The 23,170-nt window shown below is 48.4% G+C and overlaps 1 protein-coding gene across 1 annotated transcript in view; it reads right to left on the bottom strand.

Moving 5' to 3' along the window:
• Window positions 1-3,984: 3,984 nt before the first annotated feature.
• gli1 (GLI family zinc finger 1) overlaps window positions 3,985-23,170 on the bottom strand; it is a 33,608-nt gene continuing 14,422 nt past the window's right edge. Inside the window, exons 2-13 of the mRNA XM_056606365.1 lie at window positions 16,883-16,996; window positions 14,425-14,672; window positions 13,757-13,855; window positions 13,224-13,422; window positions 12,617-12,785; window positions 12,084-12,191; window positions 11,771-11,911; window positions 11,367-11,516; window positions 10,017-10,181; window positions 9,536-9,778; window positions 9,114-9,420; window positions 3,985-8,675 (exon numbers count right to left, since the gene is read on the bottom strand). Of these exons, the coding sequence (XP_056462340.1) occupies window positions 6,109-8,675; window positions 9,114-9,420; window positions 9,536-9,778; window positions 10,017-10,181; window positions 11,367-11,516; window positions 11,771-11,911; window positions 12,084-12,191; window positions 12,617-12,785; window positions 13,224-13,422; window positions 13,757-13,855; window positions 14,425-14,672; window positions 16,883-16,953 (4,467 nt within the window). The 5' untranslated portion in view covers window positions 16,954-16,996 and the 3' untranslated portion in view covers window positions 3,985-6,108. The remainder of the gene's footprint in view (window positions 8,676-9,113; window positions 9,421-9,535; window positions 9,779-10,016; window positions 10,182-11,366; window positions 11,517-11,770; window positions 11,912-12,083; window positions 12,192-12,616; window positions 12,786-13,223; window positions 13,423-13,756; window positions 13,856-14,424; window positions 14,673-16,882; window positions 16,997-23,170) is intronic.

Raw genomic sequence — 23,170 nt, 5'->3', positions numbered from 1 at the left:
GGGAGGGGAACACGCATAATAGGGGGGATCAGAGAGAGGGAGAAAAAATATAGATATTTAAATATATTTAATGCATATGAAAATATCTGTGAGGCTTTCTATCTTAACATTGATTTATTTAGACTTATTGTAATATGTCTGCTGTGGTATTAAAGTTGTTTACTCCAATACAATTGTCCAATGGATAGCTGATCTAATGAAACTTGCAGATGTTAGTACATTTCCAGGGGTCAACATTGGTAAATGACCTCTTTAACTTGGTATAAATCTTATGAAGGCCCCTTACGGTACAGTGAGCAAGAAAATGATTTGGCTAAGGTGTGCTGGCTAATTGTGTAACATTTACATAGAAACACTTACCAACAATCTCCACATGAAATCACACAAACACACACACACACACACACACACACACACACACACACACACACACACACACACACACACACACACACACACACACACACACACACACACACACACACACACACACACACACACACACACACACACACATGTACATGCACTCAGGGAGAGAGGGAGAGAGAAAGATAGAGAGAGGGGGGAGAGAGAAAGAGAGGGAGAGCGGAAGACATCCCACTGGGGTTTTATCCAGAGTGTGGACTAGGGCTTCAAAGCAGCCGGCATGGGGAGAGGGCCCTTCAGCAGCATATTAAGCAGGAGTTAATTATATGCCAAGGTGAGTGACAAAAGAAGAAGACCCGCCCCCTTGTCTTGAATGACAGGGCCACTGAGAATAAAGTCATTATGCTGCTTACTTTTAGCATCTGAAAACCTCTGTTCTTATTGGGCCATTTGAATTTCTATCTCTATGTAGCGCCAGAGGTGAAGACACATTACGAGCTAGTATCTTTAAAGTGTCATATTATTTTTCATCACCAACATTGATGCACACAATTGCGCAGAGGTCTTTTTTTTTGTCTGTGTTTAAAAGTAGAATGAGGTTCCTTTGAAGGTGCTTTCCAGAGCGCCAGTGGCTCTTTAAGCCTTTACATAGTGATGCATATTAATTAGCATTAACATATTAATGTTTAAAGGGATGCACCAAGATATCTCTTACTTTTTACTTCGTCTTACCCACAGCGTTTAATTACAGATTCATCATTGTGCGTCCAGAAGGGGAGTTTGCTGGGTTTGTATCTGTTTTCTGTTAGCTGCTTCCATTGACTGGAAGCGACCACGTTAAAGGAGCCTATAGGAGCTACTTTAAATTACTTTCTATCGATTTCCTAGGACTTTGAGAACGGTCACTTATTCAAAATGCGGGCCAGTAACGACATAAAAAGCTAGCAGTTTGTCTACTAACACAGAGATAATTCTGCCCTATTTTCAGCACTGTGATCAGGCTACCTGTGCTGCGCTGTTCACAGGCCGCCCTCTGAGCAGACTGCCCAGCCAGAAGCAGCTGATAAGATAATTGTGCCAGCGTCAGATCACAGGTAGCTTAATAAGTAATCACAGGGAAGTACCCTTCTGGACACACAAAGATGATTAAAAAAAATTGAGAGTCTGATTCTGAAAGACCAGCAAATGCCCATCTACAGATATCTTGGCGTTTCCCTTTAACTTTTTGATATTTTCTCAACTCCTTAATCGATGGTTGTATTCACACACCTAATTTGTCAAATCCTCTGAGAAATGCCTTGAAATGCAAGAATGTCGCATTCACAGGGTTTGTGTATGCAAGCATCAGCCAAGTCGTTTATTTTGAACAGTCGACATTTTGGGGGATGTCAACTCATCCAACTCAGCTCTGTACTGGTGTCGTGTCAGTGACCGTGTAATTTTTATCCGCTGAACAAACATACACTCTTCCATGTTACTCCTTCTTGCCCGGAAATTATCCACAGCCGTGAAAGCATCTGTGGGCTTATAGTAACAGTCTTCCAATACAGTCACATTTAATAAACCGTTTATTTGGGATTATAATTATATTCATAAACAATGTTGCCTGAGCGGCCCAAACCATATCCTCCCCCCACCCCCGGGCCAAACCAAATTCAGTGCTCTAAATATTAAGAAGGGGAATTCCTCTCCTGCATATCCCCCCCCTGCATACACACCCTAATCAGACTTCACACGGGGCCTCTCCCTGGACCGTATGAGTCAACCACCGTGTTTCTGCCAGGCCCTGAGTGGCCGTCTGGCCCTTACAGTAATATGCTGATGCTGTCATACCACGCCGCGCCACAACGCCAACGCCAGCAGAGGCCCCAAAGTGCACCATGGGTAGAGATGAAATACTAAATGAGTATAAAATAGAAGGTTCTGTTGTGTTTTTAACCTGTTTTGATATTGCGTTACACTACTTTATACTTTAGAACGCAACTTTACGAAGAAAGTGACAAGGTACATTTGTTATTGGTAAAGAAACTCACGGCCTCTCATTATGATCTGCAACAATGTGTCCTACTGCGGTGATGAGACTGCTCAGATGTGGAGTCTTTAAAGGCTGAACAAAGCTTTTTCTTTTTCGTATGCTTTATGTTACAATGAGTAAACACACACACATTCACACACACACAAACACAGTCCCTCCATTGTGTATGTAATGAACTCATATTTAAGAAGCTGGAGGTTGTTTGTGTCTTCCCATGAGACAGAGAAGCCGGGGTGCCAGTCACCACTGACCACAGAGGGGCTGTCCAGGGACTGAAGTCACTTACAGCAGCCACACAACAGCCATACTGCTTGTATGCTTTTATAGCGTGCAACTGTGGCTCCCAACGGGCTACAGTGTTGACCTGAAAATAATTGAGAGTTGGCTGTATTAAAGACCCAACATTCAGATCGGCTTAAATCATTTGTTTCTCAGAAAAACATGTGGAAAAATGTATCAGTTTCATGCAGCTAATTAGTGACAATGTGTTCTATTTTAATTGTTAGAAATATTTTACATTTTCTACACGACATAATTTGCATGGAGGTTTGTTTGAATATCAAAGGTTTGGGTTGATAGGTTTGAGAATGTCTATATGGATTAATTTAAACAGTAAGGCCTACCAGTGGACTTTGAGCAAATGGGGAATCTTTCAATGTGTTGTTTCCAGGCTATACTGCCCTCTAGTTGGGGAATAAAAACAGTGGGAGTACTTTCACTGAACACAGCAGAGGTGTTCAAATATAACTGTCATCACAGCTGTGACCCTCAAAGTTCTTTCAAATGATCAACTATAACAGCTAGCCTAAAGTTAGCAAAACATGACTGTGGGGTACGTGTGGATGAGGGCTGGTTTAAGCAGCTTCACCTGGCCAGAGTCAGACTGATTGGACTCTGGGGCTGGGTGAGGCTGCACACCTGTTGCACGTTGAGCAATCAATGTGCAAAGCTTAAGCCAGCCATCACCACCACCCACAATCAGGGAGACCGCCCAAGGCAACGGTCTGCGTCTAACAGCCCCTGGGACCAGCACGCAGCAGCCACACCTCGGCCAGACAGCACTGCTGCTGACAAAGAAGGAAAATGGAGATAGGGCTGGGAAAAAGTTCTGCTTCCGGCCCTCCGAAGAGCTGCCACTGCTGTCCAGCTGAAACGGACCCAAGCCCTTCCATTCAGCCCTGCCACGGATGGCCACTGCCACCTCTGCCGGTCAAGGCAGCAGCTCAGGACTCCGGTCTCCAGGATGGAGGGGGAGGGGGAGGGGTGGTTTGGCAGGCAACCCTGGGGAGGTGTGGGGACAATGGGGGTAGGGCATTTATGGGATGGCCATCCAGGAAAGAGTCTGTTGGGCATGGGTGTTTGGCGTGGGTGATGGTGCTGACTGGTTTAAGCAGCCAAACCTGGCCTGAGTCAGCCTGATTGGACTCTTAGGCTGGGAGGCTGCACACCTGTTGCACCTTGAGCAACCAATCAACATGCACAGGTTAAACGTGTAGCCATCAACACACGCACACTCACCTCCATGGCAACATATCCTTCTATCAGTCTACCATCTTTTCACATAAATGTTTTGTCCATGTCCCATGACACAATATAGGGACTTTCAAATGACGCAGATCTAATGTCACATGAAGCAATTATTGAGGAAAAAACATCCAGAGTACCCTCATCACAAGCTGAACATATTTATTCATAGACTGGTAAAATAAAGTACATTTCTATAAAAATGTAGAAAATTGTACACAAAATATAACACTTGTTTTTTTTGTGTAATATAGTTACGCTACTATTATAACTCTTTATTGCTTAACATGTTATTCTTTTGCCCGCAAAAAAGTCTGATTGGGGGATGGCAGGTATCAAAAACACACACAGAAAATAGGCAACGTCTATGAAGTTCATTAAGAAAAAAAAGGTACTTTTATACAAATATGTGATACATTCTAAAATAAAAACCAGCACTAACTATTAATGTCCATGCCCTTATTGCTGATGTTAGTGTTTTGTTAACATTCGACTAGCCCTGCACCTTTTTCTGAGAAAAAAACAAAAACTGTTGGTTTGAATTGTCTTTGGTAAATTGTGTTTTCTTGCAAACACAAGATCTTTAAACCAAATGTTAATTCTTATTAATACTTCGTAAATTGTCAAACATCACTTCCATGCAGCCACTGGTTGTTCCAGGCCGTCTTAAATCACTTAAAAAACAGTACCATAGTATGTTTTTATCGTAACTAAAAGTGAGTTTTTCATGAATCATCAATGAATAGATATTTATATATATTTTTACACAGTGCTGTAGTCAGTGCAATACCACAGTAATCCGTCCAGCCATCATCATGAATGCCTATCAAAATATTTATGAGTGCAACAGTAATGCACCTCTTGTGCCCCAGAATGTGATAACTATATGGGTGTTGGACCCCTAACACATCTACAACAGCAGAATGTGGTCATTATTTCAAATTTAAGTCCCAAGGCAAAGTCAATGTGGATTGAATGGCCTGAAACCATTGGAGGAGTATGGTGCACACATTTGAGGTTTGTTCTTGTTGTGGCTGTCCACAACACACAAAGCATAGATAGAGATGGGCCAAAACTGCATTTCTGTTAAAAAAAACAACACATCACTTATAAAATCATAAACAGCTGCTTTAGGAATATTTACAGTACAACACAATAATGAAACCTCCTGTGATATTGTAGCTGTGTTCAATGTCTATGTGCATGTTTGTATGTGCATGTGTCTCTACATACGGGTGTCAAGTTTCATATGTGCGCGTGCACAACGTTTAAATACTGATATTACGCAAGACTTGTTCCCTGTCAATGGAAAATCAATAGCAAAATAGATGAATAACTGAAAGCACAGGAGAATTGCTAGCCTCTTGCAACCAAAAGGGTTATTATTTCTTCTCATTTCAATCTGTTCTTTTAAACAGCCTGCTCTGTTGACCTGCATCTTGTGAGAGAGTACAGCAAATTGTCTACATTGTCACATTCAAAGCATATATGAAATCATATAAAACATATTTACATATACACATTTTTCTCTACTTTTAGCCACACTCCTATGCAGCTGGAATTCCGGTTTGGCAAATGTACATTAATCAACTTTATATCAGGCATGTGGTTTCCTATCTTACGAAAGGCAAAGAGGTGTACCAAGGTAATGAAAAAACCCAACATAGAGGAAAGGACAACTAGGCACATTTGGTTTAACGTTTGGGCAAAGTTTCTAATTTCAGACGAAACATTTCGAAAAGTCAGGCTCACCACAAGACCCGGGCTCCTTGCAACATATTATTGCTATTTTCATGTGGAGGTCATCATTTCAAACTCATTAGGTTTTACCTCCCGACCGATCGCAACAATAAACCACAGGTCTGAGCTGGATTAGACCCATGGTCCAGATAAGAAGACCTTTGGGAGTAGAGCAGCCCAGAAATATCTGGAAATACTTCCTGTAAAAATATCTCTCCCTCATACATTCTCCAAATACCTATAGCCCAGCCTCTCACTCTTCATAAGCAGCGCAATGTAAAACATTATAGTCGCAGACTTCAGGCTCTGGATTTGACGGCCCTTTTCGTAAGACACGCCGAGACAGCAACCAAACAATCCCTTTGTCCATTGGATCCGTCTGTTTCTGATTACTGGCCAAGGCATCTGTGTGAATTAAGTCTATGGACTTCCCCTCCTCCGTCCTAAGACAGCGTGTTTAAGTATTTGTTCTCGCCGGCGAGCGATGTCAGCATGGACGTCATGTCGCCCACGGCCATGTTGGACAGTCCTGAGCCCGGGGCCAGAGTCACAGAGGTCTGCGGGGTGGTGAGGCGCGACGAGGCCTGGGACGAAGAGCCGGGAAGGCCCTCGAGAGCGTGGAGCGAACCAAAGGACTCTGTGTCGTCGATGATGGAGGCGAAGTCTATGTGGGCGTTGTCCAGGTCCAGGTTCTCCAAGGCGTTGGAGATGGGGCCCGACTCGGTGTACGGGGCCAGGGCGGCCGATCGGCTGCTCAACATGTTGTGCTGTTGGTTCATAAAAATCCCGCTCTGGGGGTCCATGTGCTTCTCCAGGTCCATGTGGACGTCCCCCCCCGAGTAGTAAATGTTGTTGTTGTTGTTCGAAGGCGAGAACATCTCACTCTGTGGCTGGAGTGGGTGCTGGACGGGCGGCAGTCGGACGGTGCGTCGGGGGCTCGAGGTGGAGTGGACGGGGCTGAGCTGAGGGGGGCTACCCATGTAGCTTTCGGCAGCCGACTGCAGAGTCAGGCTGTTCTGGCGGCTGAGGGGCTTGCGTCCCTGCGGGGGTCGCGGGACCACCATCTCCTGGCCGTAGCACGAGCCCTGCAGCCCCGCCAGCTGCTGCTCTTTAGGCTGCACCGAGCCGGGACCCCTGCCGTGGGCCGGGGGGCTCATCAGGAGGTTCTGGTTGGGGTAAGAAGGATAGGGCTGATTGGAGTACAGGTTCTGGTTCTGTTGGGGACTGTGCTGCAGCACTGCCGTCGGACCCCCCATGTCCATGGTGTCCGAAAGGGGCGGGGCTTTGACTCCGACCTGCTGCTGCTCCTCCCACATCAGCGCCTGCTGGGATTGGACGTAGTTCCTGACCATCATCTCCTTCACCTGCATCATGGGCGTCTGAGACCTGCGTCCGTCGGGCAGCACCACGGCGCCGCCGCAGCCCACGTTCAGGCCTCCTCCGTTGGGGAAAGGGGTCTGCCCGGCCTGCCCTTGTGGATCCCCCTGGTTGTTGAAGTCACAGCTGGGGTTGTTGGGGGTCCTCATCATGACCTGGCCTGCCTGTGTAGGGTAGCCCTGCGCCTGCTGGGCGAGGGAGCGCTGCTGCTGCTGCAGCTTAGCGTTGCGACAGGCGTCTCCGATGCCCATCCCCGGGTGGAACTGCTGCTCGGGCTTGATGACCAGCTTGTGGGTCCCATCCGGGCTGCTGTACAGGGCCTGCTGCTGGGTCTGCATGCTGGCGTCGGCGTACTGCATCCTCCCCTGGTTCTGGAGGACGTGAGAGGGGACGGGCATCTGGTTGTGGTTCTCCCCCCAGGGGCCCGTCATGGCCCTGGCCTCACCACCCTGGCTCACGCCGGGGTAATGGGGCCCCGACGGACTCAACTGGCAGGTGCTCATGCTGTACTCAGCCTGCTGCAGGAGATTATTAGACACGCCTTCTGGATGGATAGGTCCCGCCTGACCCATGTGGACCCCGCTGCCTCTGGGGCCCACGTCGCCCAGCGGGCTCTGATAGTGCCCTTGCATGTAGCCTGGGTCGGGGCAACCCAGGGCATCATGGCTGGGGGATAGCTGGTTGGCTGCTCCACACCCACCACCCAAAGCATGGCGTTGCTGCTGCTGCTGCTGCTGCTGCTGCTGCTGCTGCGATGGGTATCCCATGAAGCCCCTGTCTCCGGGGGCCATCATCATGGAGTGGCTCCTGGAGTCCGCCGAGCTGTGGCCGGGCTCCATGGCCATGGTCTCCATCATGACGTTCTCCGTGATGCTGGGCGGCCGCGGCGAGTACATGTGGCGCGCCACGTTGGCGTCGGAGCCGCAGTGCTGCAGCGCGTTCCGGCGGCCCATCATGGCCACGTTGTTGAGGCTGCTGAAGCGCTGGGCCTTGGACAGGGTCTGGGGGTCGCCCGCCGAGCGCACGGGGTCGCTGGCCCGGCGGAGGGCGTTGCCAGGGGCCTGGTGCGGGTAGATGACCCCCGTGCCGTACTCTGTGTTGGCGCTGTGCCGGCGCGGGCCGCCCTGGAGGAAGGGGGGCAGAGGCTGGTAGTCGGACAGGTAGCCGCCGCGCCGCACCGGGGCGCCGGGGGGCTCCATGTTGGGTAAGGGCGTCGGGGGCGGGCCGCCGGTGGCCGCCGCGTATTTGGCCTTGAGGCTGTACTGCTGGGCGGGGGTGAGGGTGGGCAGGCCGGGCAGACCCCCTGGACAGGAGACCCCCCTGCGACTCATCTCTGGGGAGAGCGGGTCGCCCCCCGCCTGCTCCGACCCCACCAGGTGACAGCCGGCGCCTCCGGCTCCCCCCAGCTGGGACACCTCGCTGGACCGGCGGCTGGACAGGTAGGGGGACACCATGGAGGAGCGGCGGCTCACTGTGTAGGCGGAGCTCAGGCTGCTGGTGCCGCTCCCTCGCCTGTCGTTGGCCGAGCAGTTCATGGCGCCTCCCCCTGCCATGTCGTGATTGGACAGCTCCATGACGCGGCGGTTTGAGAGGAGCGGAGACGGTGCGCACATCCCGATCATTTCCCCTGAACCTAGAAGAAGGAGGAGACGTATCGGTGAGCTACGGCAAAACATCTCCAACCAATAGGATTGGTTCTAGGGCTGAACGATTTGGGGAAATAATCGAGTTGCGATTATTTCAACCAATATTGCGATTGCGATTTAGTGTGCGATTTTTCTTTTCAAAGTTCCTTATGTTCTGTATTATTCACTAAACAAGCAAGCAGTCAACATATAAACTGCTCTTTCCTTTAGGTCAGGCCTATACGTTGAGATGAATTGATACATGAATTGATATTATAACATCTTTATGAAACTATTAAATTAAAATAAAAAATAAAAATGTAAAATATATACAAATCTTACTGATCTCCAGTCAGTAACAGTAACAAATCCTAAAAAAATCCTTAAAAAAGTAATAAATCATTCAGCCCTAATTAGTCCCACAGCAACACAGTAAGCAGTCTCACCAGGCAGAGCGGGCAGCTTGCTGCCGGCACAGCGGCCTGGGGGAGTAGGTCGGCGTATCTGCTTCAGCTTGTCGATCTTTAGGTTCTCAAGCCTCTTCAGAGCCTGGGCTGACATCCCGATGGTGCACGCTGCGTTCCCCGCCTCCCCTCCTCCTCCCGCCAGCCCGTCCTCCAGGGCAGTGAGGTCCTCGAGGCTCCCCGCCGCGTTCAGGTTCATCTCCACCCCGCTGTCGTTGTTGTTGGCGCTCCCCAGTGGCGAGCGCTCGCTACTGCAGGACGACTGACCGCCAGGGCTGGGCTGGGATTTCTGAGAAGAGATGATATGCCATTTGAATTGCAGAATGTTTTTCATTATCCTAAAATAACTCAACTAAATATGTATGTACAAACAACAAATAATTGAAGGATGCTGAATTGCTTACCAAAGAAGATTCGGGCGCTAATAGTTTACAATCTTCCCGGCGCGTCTCCTCCTTCTCCAGCAGCAGTTCAGAGTTGGGGCCACCAGGGGTCAGCGCTGAGCCAGGTGCTCGTGGCCCGGTGTCTCCTCGGTGCTTCTTGGTGATGTGGGCTTCAGGGCCGTGGACCGTCTTCACGTGTTTCCGTAGAGAGCTGGGGTCTGTGTATCGTTTGGTGCAGCCCGGGATCTTACACACGTACGGTTTCTACAGGATAAATGTTTGGTTGGTATCAGTTTGGTTGATGCAAAAGGTGAAAACACCCAAAAATGTCAAATATGAGTCAATATGAGTGGTCAATGTTTTCATTCGGATCGTCTATTTAGGAAGAAAAGTGATATTGTTTATCCTTTTAGCACAGAGGGATTATTAATATTTTCTGTGATCAACATGTAGTAGGGTACAATCCCCGATGTTGTTCACATGGACGTCCTGATGACTGTACCTCGTTGGAGTGCGTGCGGTTCTGGTGCTTGGCCCGGTCCGAGGCGTTGGAGAAGGCCTTGTTGCAGCCCTCGTGCTCGCACACGTAGGGCTTCTCCCCCGTGTGGGACCGCAGGTGGGTCTTCAGGTTCTCCAGACGGGAGTAGGCCTTGTTACATCCCTCGAACTAACACACACACACACACACACACACACACACACACACACACACACACACACACACACACACACACACACACACACACACACACACACACACACACACACACACACACACACACACACACACACACACACACACACACACACACATTCAAGAGGAAGATAAATATTAAGCACAGTTTAGAATACATTTAAAAATCCTTCTGATTGGGGAATAAACGTTAGAGTATTAGACAATTATGCTGTTACTTTAAATGCACATTGAAGCTTAAATTCAGACATTATCATATTCTTCACAGGACAGGAAGGGGAACAAATTAGAAACAAAGAGGGACTATAGCAGCACTCTTTGACTTTAAAACACACACACACACACTGATAGTATCAGCACCAAAACCAGGCCTTGTTTATAGGTCACAAGGAGCTGACACATGGAAGCTGGCCTACTTTAGCCTCTTCTACATGTCTCCCTATAGTCATTATCAATACATCAGATATAAAAGATGAACACATGCAGCCTGTTGATGAACCATCTTCATTAAAAAGTGCTGTTGACAGAAAATGCTGTTGGCAGACCGGTTCATAATTCTCTTCACTGGTCTGCGTCAAATAGAGACAAAACATCTGAAGTAGGGCAGAGCAGATGTCAAGTTGTTGTTTATTTTAAAACATGATGGAATAGTTGCAGGAAAAAATGTTAGAAAGAGGGAGAGAGGGAAAGCAGAATTATTTGAGGAATGTCAAGCAAGATTAAGAGGAGGATGATTCAACTACTACACCAGACACCCGCACAGTAGAGGGCCTAAGCACACACACACACACACACACACACACACACACACACACACACACACACACACACACACACACACACACACACACACACACACACACACACACACACACACACACACACACACACACACACACACACACACACACACACACACACACACACACACACACACACACACACACACACACACTCACACACACACACACACACACACACACACACACACACACACACACACACACACACACACACACACACTCACACACACACACACACACACACACACACACACACACACACACACACACACACACACACACACACACACACACACACACACACACACACACATTCTAGTAAGAGAGAGAGAGTCAGTGATAGAGAGACACTCACTGTACACTTGTGTGGCTTCTCCCCGGTGTGACGGCGCATGTGGACCACCAGCATGTACTGGGCCTTGAAGGGCCTCTGCTCCCGCGAGCACTCCTGCCAGTGGCACACAAACTCCTTCTTCTCCCCGTGGATGTGCTCGTTGTTTATGTGCTGTGGATCACACACACATACACACACACACACATTTATTGATCAGAGTCAATCGTAGCTTCAAATGAAATGATGAGTCTGATTTAACTGCCTGCTTTCTCAATCCGAATTTCTCTCTCTCATCTCAGTTAGTCTATCTAAATGTAATGAGAAATCAGTGGTGTGGTGCAGTATGGTATGTTATGGTGTGCTATAGTGTGGTGTGATATAGTGTGGTTTGGTATGGTGTGGTATGGCGTGTTTTTCTATCTTACGTGGACTAGCTGGTCCTGCGTGTCAAACTCCTTGTTGCAGCTCTCCCAGTGACAGTTGGTCTCATAGATGGCCTCTGGCTCTTGCTTGCCGTCGTCCTTGTCCAGATCATCTCGGCCATCCAGGAGACCCATTAGGGGGTCCTGCACACATACAGACACACACATATCGCAGCATGAGCCCGAGACGCACACACATATCACACACACTTTAGTGGAAACAGAACTGAGGTGGCATGGAAATAACAGTACAAGTACGTACTTAAGAGTAAAATCAATGGAAAATCCGGTGTATTTTCCAACTGCTCTGCTGTACCTGTGTGCCAGTGGAGGACGGACTGGCCATGTCTCCTTCTGATCTCTCCTCCAGGCTCTTCACGTTGATGCAATCCATCACACTGCTAAGCCCAGGCTCTGTCTTCAGCTGCAGGGGCAGCAGAAACACAAACCACTGAGTTAGCAGCCCTCCAATCAGCAGCTCCCTTTTGCATTGTGGTAAGAAGATTTTCTTTCTGTTGGTTGTTGTTTCCTTGTTTGTGTCCCACATCGGTTAAATGCATCTGTAGATCTCTTCCTATCCCTGTAATAGTAACTTGCAAGTTTAACCGTCCTTTCTGTCTACATTTCTATAGTGACCTGGTTGTATGTTCATTGAGGCTGCTGGCTGCAGGTTTAAAATATCAATGAGACTTGGTTAAATAAAAGAAAAATAAATCTTTCAGGAAAAGCGTTAAGGAGTGTGTTACTGTGTGTGTGTGTGTGTGTGTGTGTGTGTGTGTGTGTGTGTGTGTGTGTGTGTGTGTGTGTGTGTGTGTGTGTGTGTGTGTGTGTGTGTGCGGGCCGCCTTACATGTCCGTGCTTGGGCTGGGCGTGGAGCCGGGGGTTGTGGGGGGGCAGGCGGGGAGCGTGGCAGGGCCCTGGGGTGTGCCCTCCCATGGGGGTTCTGGCTCCTCCTCCATACATGGAGCCCTGCACCCTGGACTGGTAGCTCATGGAGCCAGAGTAACCCAGGGACGGGCTGGGGGAGGGGTGAGAGAGGTTGGATGGACATGTTAGAGATGGAGAGAGAGAGAGAGAGAGAGAGAGAGAGAGAGAGAGAGAGAGAGAGAGAGAGAGAGAGAGAGAGAGAGAGAGAGAGAGAGAGAGAGAGAGAGAGAGAGAGAGAGAGCGAGAGAGAGGTTAGATAGCGGTTAGCCAGAATGTTTGACAGTCGGACAGCTTTCTGTCCAAAGCTGTTAGTAACAATTTATATTATTTATATTTATGCCGTTAATTTATTTACATTTTTTAACCCATTTATTTACATCTTACTCTATGTCTTAAAAACTTTGTGCATTGAAGTCGAGATTTATACCAGGCTTCACCAGATCACATTTCAGCTAAAATATCATGTCATAGGGTTGGGGGTGGTGGGGGGTTTCCTTCAAAAACGAGCGAGCAGAGTGCAGCGACTGACCTCATGCCCCCCACTGACAGGTGGCCATAGGAGCTGGCCCCGCTGGGGTTGCAGCGGGCGTTGACGAAGGCCACCAGGGAGTTGGGCGAGGTGCGGATCACCGTCTGCAGGTCCACGCTGGCGTCCGACAGAGGGGAGATGGACAGCGCCCGCTTCTTGCTCAGCTTCAGGATGGAGCGCGGCGTGGAGAACCGGGAGCCTGCAGGGGGCCCGGGGGGGAACAACAACGAGACAGTGGGGCGTTGAGAGGTGTTGATTTATCTGTGTTTATTGTAGGTGTCAATGGGTTGTCAGATAATCACGCCGCACTAGTTACGTTTTCTTACCGTGACACATATGTGACACACATGTTTTGAGAAACGACAGTGTTTTTTCAGATTATGCTGCCTGTGTGAAAGAGTTCGATAATGAAAAATATCAAGACGAAGCTGGAACTAAGGTCGCGTCGGTTCACAGTTGCTCGACATCCAGCAGTGAAGGTCTGCTAAGTCACCGGGCAACACGTTTACACAGGCGGAGGCTTGGTGCCTTACCGTCCCCCGTGCCCATCTGATCAGAGGACGGCTGGCCATGGGAAAAGCCATGGTGAGAGGACATCATGTTCTGGCTACAGTAGGGGGAGCTGCTGCCACCTGTTGAACACCAAGGACAGCCATAAGAGCACAGCCGGCCAAACAATGAGGCAAATCGAGACAGAGAGACAGACGGACAAACAGAAAAATACATACAAACATACAGACACACAGACAGGCAGACAGCTGGCCTGTTTTAAAACTCACCACTTAGTTCACACATATAAACCAACGTGATCGTGTGTGATCGTTGATGATGATCTGTGATTGATTGATGAAGACATAGTTCTGTTGGTACTCACAGACACAATATATACATAAACATATATATCGATTATGAGGGCTACACTAGCTCAGGTGGTAGAGTGGGTTGACGTGTAACAGGAAGGTTGCTAGCTTGATCTCCGGCTCCTCCTAGCTGATTGTTGTGAAAAAAAGAGAATGTACCGGAGCTTTTCCTACTCTTCCCTTTTATGCACAGGAAAGCAATTTCCCCAGTAGGTGTAGGTGCTCGAATAAGCGATCAGCAATGACACTCAAGCTGCACCAATGGCGTGATCCGTACTTGTGGAGGAACATGGCCCTCTGACAGCAGCCAATCAGATCTGCGGTAGGAGACGAACACTCACCCTCATTGGGCATCATGCCCCGGTGGTTCATCATGCTGTGTGGAGGTGGAGGCGGGCCCATCGGAGGCCTCATGTACTGGTTCATGCAGGAGCCGTGGCCCTGCGACCCGGGGCCGGGGCCCGGGGTCATGCCGGGGGGCTGGGTCATAGGGTTGTACATGGCTCGGCAGTCCTGGGAGGGGCCGTTGTGGAGCAGGCCGCGCTGCGACGACACTTCGCTGTATGAAGAGCAGCCGGACGGGGCCAGGCTGCAGACCAGACGATGGATATACAGTTTAGAGGACAGAAGGCACGACTCAAGACTCACTTGTTCAGAGTTCACCTGGACTCTGCATGGTCTATAGTACTTTCTGTAGAATCTTATCCTAGCTCGCTTGTTGTATTCAGGGAACGGGTTAACCTACCAATTGTGTAAATTCTTAGCACTTGTTGCCATTAATATCTTGATTGTACTGACAGGGATATATTGTTTCTCTTTCTTCTGACAAATATCCATTTATTGTAAGTCGCTTTGGATAAAAGCATCTGTTAAATGCCCTAAATTTCAATGTATCGTTGTGTTGTTTCATTGTGCTGTCTAAACGGACGGGACGACAGCTAAATAGTTGATTGATTTTTTAGGGTAAAAGTTTGAGTAGATGAAAATCCAATAAAAAAGGACTTGGTAGAAAGTGCAGCCGTGTTGCAGAGGAACTTACACAGATTGAATACAAAAATGCAACAGTTGATGTGATATTTCACTCTGACCACTAGATGGCACATCACTCATGAGCTGAGGCACAACTGTTCCTCTGTGTTCTTCTACCAACCCTGAAGAGAGCGAAGCTGCTCTGAAACTTCCCAGGGTTCCTATGAATTTCTATCTGTCCTCTACTCATCACTCCCAACCCTTTTTCTCCTAAACCTGCTTTACTTTCCCTCTCTTTTCTCCCCCTCCTATACCAATTTTCTTTCTCTCTTCTGCGTACCAGGATTCATTCATCTGACCACCTTCTAAGTCTTCTTTTCAGGACTCTAATTCTTTCAACACAACGTGTATTCCACACAGAAGCTTAATCTGTCCACTCTAATCCACTACGCCGGTATACCTCGCCTCCCCTTGTCTACACCTCCCTCCACCGCCCTCGCTTTCTCTCACCCCCTCTCCCTCTCTCTTTCCCCCCTTCTCCCTCTCTCTGTTGTTTTCTCTCTTTCTCTGTCCCGTGATTCATGTCCACAAATCTGCCCCACCGTCCATTGCTATCTCTCTTCCATGTTAGCCCCCTCCCATTCTCTCGTTGCTCGTCTTTCTCTCCTGCCCACCCACCTTTTCCTCTTCCCATCGTGCTCTCTCTCTCTCTCTCTCTCTCTCTCTCTCTCTCTCTCTCTCTCTCTCTCTCTCTCTCTCTCTCTCTCTCTCCCTCTCTCTCTCTCTCTCTCTCTCTCTCTCTCTCTCTCTCTCTCTCTCTCTCTCTCTCTCTCTCTCTCTCTGTCACACACACACACACACACTCTCTCTGTGTCTCTCTATCTGCCTCTCTTTCTCTCACCGGGTAACCTGAGCCTGCGCGGGGCAGTCATGCAGAGCACAGCGGGGCCTGGTCAGCCTGTAATTAGCAGCTGTCAGAGAGAGAGGGAGAGCGAGCGAGGGGCCGAGTCCACCCGCAACCTGGGTGGCATTAGCCCAGGGTGAGGGGGAGGGAGGGAGGGAGGGAGGGAGGGAGGGAGGGAGGGGCAGGGGGGAGGAGTAAAGGGCCTGAGCTGGGGCTATCTATCTCCACAACAATTGCTCTGGGACCTGGGTTCTTTCACCCAGGGGGATATCAGGGCAGGGGGGCGGCGGGTTAAAAAGGTAGCTTAGGTTTGAAAATCCTCCAAAATTGGTTCGTTTATCTCTTGCAAATTGCCGCCTTGATTATCGCCCTTTCTGGATTTGTTTTCCTCTCTATTTTATAACGTAGGCCTACTTGAATGAATTGGAGTGAAGGAGAGAGGCAGTGGCTGTACCAGTTAGATTACAGATGGAAGGGTTCTAACATTTGAACGCTAAGTCTTGGTGGATTTATCCAATATTATCCAATATTATTCTTTAGTAGCAGTATTTGTACTACTGGTAGCAGTGAGAGTAGCAGTATTATTAATAGTGGTAGCAGTGTGAGTAGCAGTATTTGTACTACTGGTAACAGTGAGAGTAGCAGTATTATTACTGGTGGTAGTAGTGAGAGTAGCAGTATTATTACTGGTGGTAGTAGTGAGAGTAGCAGTATTTGTACTACTGGTAACAGTGAGAGTAGCAGTATTATTACTGGTGGTAGTAGTGAGAGTAGCAGTATTTGTGCTACTGGTAACTGTGAGAGTAGCAGTATTATTACTGGTGGTAGTAGTGAGAGTAGCAGTATTTGTACTACTGGTAGCAGTGAGAGTAGCAGTATGATTAGCATAGTAGCCGTAGACTAAGCAGCAGACGGGGGTGTCGTACCCTCTCGGGGGCTGGCTGGACGGGGACTCATAGTGATACAGCCCCTGGTGTGGCTGCATGTCCACAGGCATCGGAGCTCCAAGATCCACGACCGGCCGCCTGCTCCCTTAGACCCTGCAGGGAGAGAACCAGATGTATACAAGGTGAGGTTTTTATACAAATGAAACAAAGCCAAATCCAAACATACGTTTCCCACACTCAACTAAATAAAATGGTGAAAAGGGGGAGGTATATTCGTCTTAGGTTTCTGCTCCATTATGCCACACAGAAACATTGTCGTCCAGTGGAAACTAAAGCAAGCCACACCGCACGGCGAAACCCTATTCAAACAAACCAAAAACGGACAGGACCGAAGCCAAGGTGCTCCTTGTGTCTAGGCAATAACGAGGCAGGGACAACAACAACAATCGCGGTCGGGGCTAAAGAAGGGCTGGATGTGACGTGAGCAAGCGGCCCAAACCCGACCAAGATAAATAATCGAAAAACAAAGTCTGTGCTTTTTTCCCCCCACCAAAGGTAATTTAACCCTTGCAGACTTTGTTTCAGAAGACATCGGTGAGGCCTGGAAGTGGTAAAGACAAAGTTATCTATATAATAGAGAGTGACTGGTGAGTGACACAGAGAGAGAAAGTTACAGAGGCGTTTGGGGGGGGGTGCCGCTAATATGCGCTCTGCCTCGAACGGCCCGCAGAGTCCACCCCCCCCTAACAGATGGGCGCAGGGAAACTCAATTACAGGTGTGTTGATGGGTTGACTGTGATTTAAAGTCTCCTCTGTCCTCCTCTACCGAGCGCTGATAGGCGGGAACGTCGGGGATAAGAAAGACAACAGTTCTCTATATTAAAGGAATCCCGGGCGTCCAGAAAAACAGAGGAGAAACCGGAGAAGCAAAGCAATGCGCAACCAAATGTGTTTGGTTCAGAGTCCAAGAGAATCCAAACAAGATCAACAAGAGAGTGCGGGTTACCTAGCTTTGTCTTGTGGGGTGGCTTCGACGTGTTCCTAAACAAACGCATAAGGAAGTCCCCTAATTTGCAACGACCACCCATATGCAGACGATCAGACGACAAGGCGTCTGAACTGTATTCGGTGAAACGTTTGGATACATGGGACATCTTTTGTCCTCGTGTGTAGTATGGATGTGTGGTTCGTGAAGAAGACATAAGACTGCAAGTTGAAGACAATCCTCTGAAGACAGGGTCAGCATCAATTAACAGAACATATATTAGATACTCACATGCATTTCCATTCACGTGGAAGGTCAGCCAAAACATTTGATAAGAAATGACCAAGCACGTGATGTTTAGGTTAGGCTTATTCTCTACTGCGACAGCCATGGTTACTTCACCAGATACAGAGAGATATCTGTATAGATTATACATGGTCTGCAAAACAAGCCGCATGACAACGTTAATGTACCCCCACATGCGCCCAAAGATTAGCCAAAGGCCCCCTGAAACACAAACGACTTGGCTGGCTGTAATCCCTCTTCTCTAAACAACAATCACCCCAGTGGCCGCTGAAAGCCATCCAAAAAAAACCAAGACACACCTTTGTTTCCTAGAAAGTTGCAATTCAGGCAAAGGCTAGGAACTGAACATAAACATTAGAGACATACTATTACCCCACTGTTTACCGAGTTTGCTTAAAACAGAGTAGTATATTCAGTGAATTCAGAGACATGTCATCCAGGAGCAGGCAGAAGAGGGTTTGGGCATCTCGCTTAAGCATGCCCACAGGTTGGCAGCGTATTGCGGACATCCGGTTGAATATCAAACCCAGTTCCTCTCACAATGGTGCTGGGCCTAGCCACTACGCTCTGCTGCCCTTAAAAAAGCTCACCGAAACATGTCAAAGGAGCGGCGGTTGTATTGGAAGTGGTATTTACCGTGCATCCCTCAGAGGGAGTGTGTGCAGAGGTAATTGAGACAGACTAGCAGTGACTACCTGCTCATTACAGTGCCCCTCTTCCTGGCAGGTACTACTATTCTCGACTGCATGTTCTCACAAGGTTTACACACGTAATGGGAAAACTCAACATCAGCCCAGGTGCTGATCGGGCCGCTTCCGAAAAACACGTTTCTGGAATTCAAAATTCGAAACAAACGCCATTTTGTCGGTCTACATGACACGACTGCTGAGATCCCTATCAACGGCCCCTTGTATATTTGTTTTTGGATGTTAGTGATCTGAATGGTGCCAATAGTCACAAAACGGAATTAACAGGCGACAAATTGTATTAATGTAAGTGGGATGATGTTCTTCTTCTTGTGTTAATCCACACCATTCATAAACAACAAACAGCGACGAATATTAACACACATTCCTCAAAGATGACCTCAGGGCATTACGCGACTGAAGACTATAGCAGCCAGGCCCCCTTTGCACGGCTGACATTTCCCCCGATCCCACGGGCTACGTGTGGAATCAGGGTGGGTGGGGGGGATGCAGGCTCACGTTGCATCTATAACATGTGACAAGTGGTCATGGCTAAACTCGCCCCCCCTAGACAGGGCGCAAGAGGGCAAGGGCTCCTGTTCTTAACACACATGCAACGCATTGTGGTGCTGCTCGGAGAGTGGAACGGCGTTGCCTGGCAGACTGGTAGCCGCAGCACCTATGGGTGTTAAGCGGACGGCAGGCCCCTATTTAAGATCACTGGTCACCAGGAGGGGCTTGGTACTGAGGGGGTGAAAGGGATAGATGCTGAGGGTGGAGGGAGGGAGGGAGGGAGGGAGGGAGGGAGGGAGGGAGGGAGGACGGGCATTGGTTGGAAGGAGGGAGACTAAATGGCATGGGGGCGGTCCAAGGTAATTGCGCATATTCAGCACTGCACCCACATGTGTGCATGATAATTAGCAGGAAGTGCTAAATAGAGACATTGCTGGCCACCTCAGCTGTCCAGAACTAATAAATACCAAGATTGGAGGGGGGTCTCAGGACAGATTACCACACACACAGCCGCGCACGTAAACACGTGCGTGCACTCACACACACACACACACACACACACACACACACACACACACACACACACACACACACACACACACACACACACACACACACACACACACACACACACACACACACACACACACACTCTCACGGACGGACGGACACGCACACACACACACGCACACACCTGTCAGTCTCACCGGGGGTTGGTAAAGGAATCCAGTGGCCCACCAAGTACACCAGGAATGTATGTTTGAGTGTTTGTGTTTGGGTGCATGAGTGAGTGAGTGTGTGGGTTTGTGAAACAGCGAGTGTGAATATAGAAGCGCTATGTGGAGAGTGTGTAGCAGGTGTGCGCTGGAGCAAGTGCAGAAGGCTAAGGTGGGGAATCCAATGTGTTTACATTGGGCCGTTTCTTCGAAATGGAAATGTTGCTCCAATTATGCAGGAGGAGGGAAACTGGCAACGCGTGAACTCCCATCTGATGAATAAGGTGTTGTCTCTGGTCCGACGGGACCCAAACCAGCCCGCGCATTTAACGAGTTTAATAACAGCACACATCTTTTACTATTCTGCCCACACAAGGCGTAGTAGTAGTCATGAGAAGGTACCATTGGTGCTCTTGCCTGTTTTTGGGAGTGTGTCTGTGTGTGTAAGTGGGCGTCAATGCTGACACAGGTGTAGTGGTACGGTCTCTGCCTTTATTCCTGCTATTTCAGGACAATATGTTGTGGGAATGACGGCAGGCAGGAGGAGTTCCCGCCGTCGGCAGTGTAATTTTGCGGCTTTGCTGGGTTTGGAGAGCGATGGGGCAGTAGAAGCCCATTAGACAGCCCCAAGTCGTAAATCATAACGGCTAACCAAACACGGCCGGGCACCGGAGCCCAGCGGACGAGGACAGGATGTTCATCCCCTACGCCACACCGCTCACTCCTCCACAATAAATGCCCCCATTTAAGAAAAGATGAGAAACACCACCTTCTATCCTTAACACCAGACTTAGTGCGAACGAGGTCGACTTGAACAGTGGTGGATCGTCAGGAAACCAAGAACAACCATGAAGTGGAGGGCTTCTCCACAGCATCCCCACTCTGTGACAATCTGGTCAACCAAAATATAACATTTATGAACGAATGAATATATATCAATGGCAAGTTCTTCATTGATAATTTACTCCCCGTTAACTGCTCTCAGGAAAAAAATGCAAATTAGCCTCTGAATGCGTGATGTGATTATAAATAAGTGATAATAGCATTATACCCCATAGAAAATAGTGAAATGTCAAAACCAATAACCCGGATGTACTATTAGGGTTGAACTCACAAAGTCCCACAGATATTAAATATAATATCCCAGCCATATGAATACAGCGTATAGCCTGTTTAGATGAGTCTAAAGTGCCGTCGTTGAATAACATTGGCTCTAGGGAAACACGAGACGGCCCCCTAAAATATTTTCATTAGCCTCTTCTACACTCGGTTTCATTGGAACTGCACACACACACACACACGCACACACACACGCACACACACACACACACACACACACACGCACACACACACACACACACACACACACACGCGCGTACACACACACACACACGCACACACGTGCGCACACACACACACACACACACACACACACACACACACACACACACACACAAACACACACACACACACACGCCGCACGCACACACACACACACACACACACGCACACATACACACAAACACACGCCGCACGCACACACACGCGTGCGCGCACACACACTCGTTCCTCAGCCTACTACTATTTCTATTAGACCCTCGTTTAAATGACAGCAGAGGGGGTCAAACACCGACTACAGAGCACACTGTGGTCTGGTGGTGGGCTTGTAAATCCTCACCCCTGCATACCTCCTCCCAGCCGTCCAAACCATCCACCCCCACCACCCCCACCACTAGGTCTTCCCAGTTCAATATAGCCAAGCATCCCAGCATTCCTGAAGCCCTGTTTGCAGTGATGGGGGGATTTGTGATGGGGATGTTTCACACTCAAGGATGCGTGTGGTTTGAATTTTCACCATTACTGGTTCTATAACAACTTTTATTTGAACCTTCTTTCAAATAATATGCAAACAAGATTGAAGAATGTGAGGTTTTTTTCTCTATACATAACTTTTTAACATAATTTCTGAAACCTTAACCAAATACAATTACTAAATACCAAAGTAACATAACGAGGTAGCAAAATGCACATAGGAAGGCATTGGTTATATGGGTAATGGATGCATTGTAATACTGGGTTTCGTCATCATCCGCTTCAACAACATCGTCATCATCATCACATGACCCCCATCTCATCACACAATCCCAACTTTCATGTCTATGTGTCTTTCCCCCTTATAGATATATGTCTATACATATATATCACTTAAGCAAAGTCTAAATGAACAGCGGCCTGTTTGCCACCACTCAAGCATTGAAGTGAGTGAGGATTTAGTGGTTAGTATTTGATCATTTAGGGGGAGGGGGTGTTTTTCCCATGGTGCTTTGCGGCTCTGAGGAGAAGGATGTATCTTAAACACTTAGCCACAGGTCACTGGCTTCACTGGACAAAGGGGGGTCTGAAAAGGTCCTGCTATTCTGCCTTTCCATTCCCCTCTCCTTGTCTCCTCTAATCCTGGGTGTAACACTACACCCCCTACCCTTTTAAAAGTGCCATTTTATGACAACCATGTCTTCTTAGACCCAGTTCTCCACTAGTCTAGTTTGGCGTCTGTGTGTGTGTGTGTGTGTGTGTGTGTGTGTGTGTGTGTGTGTGTGTGTGTGTGTGTGTGTGTGTGTGTGTGTGTGTGTGTGTGTGTGTGTGTGTGTGTGAGTGTGTGTGTGTGTGTGTGTGTGTGTGTGTGTGTGTGTGTGTGTGTGTGTGTGTGTGTGTGTGTGTGTGTGTGTGTGTCAATGAATGTCTGTTTGTGGGAGTCCATATGTGTGAGATATCTTATCTAGCTGTTGATTTAGAGAAGACACACGCATAGCTCACACATGAACTCGTAGAGAAAACCCTACATTAAACTGCAAGACATCTTTGGAACAAGTCAGATAGTATAAACATCCATCTGAAAGTATTGCATAGCCCCCCCCCCCCTCTCTCTCTGTTTCTGTCTCTCTTCTTTCTTTAACTTTTGTTCTTTACTTCACTTTCTGCTGCTCTTTTTCTATCTTTATCCATCTCTCATTTTCCCTCTCCCTCTCCCACTCTCCCTGTTCCTCTCTTAGCTCATTCCTGCTCTTGCGACCTCTCTCTCTCTCTCTCTCACTCCCCCTCCCTCCCCCTCCCTCCCAGGCCC

Source organism: Gadus chalcogrammus, chromosome 13, assembly GCF_026213295.1.
Source record: "Gadus chalcogrammus isolate NIFS_2021 chromosome 13, NIFS_Gcha_1.0, whole genome shotgun sequence".
Taxonomy (NCBI): Eukaryota; Metazoa; Chordata; class Actinopteri; order Gadiformes; family Gadidae; genus Gadus; species Gadus chalcogrammus.
Note: the sequence above shows the minus strand (reverse complement) of the source record. Positions and strands in the feature narration are given on the sequence as shown.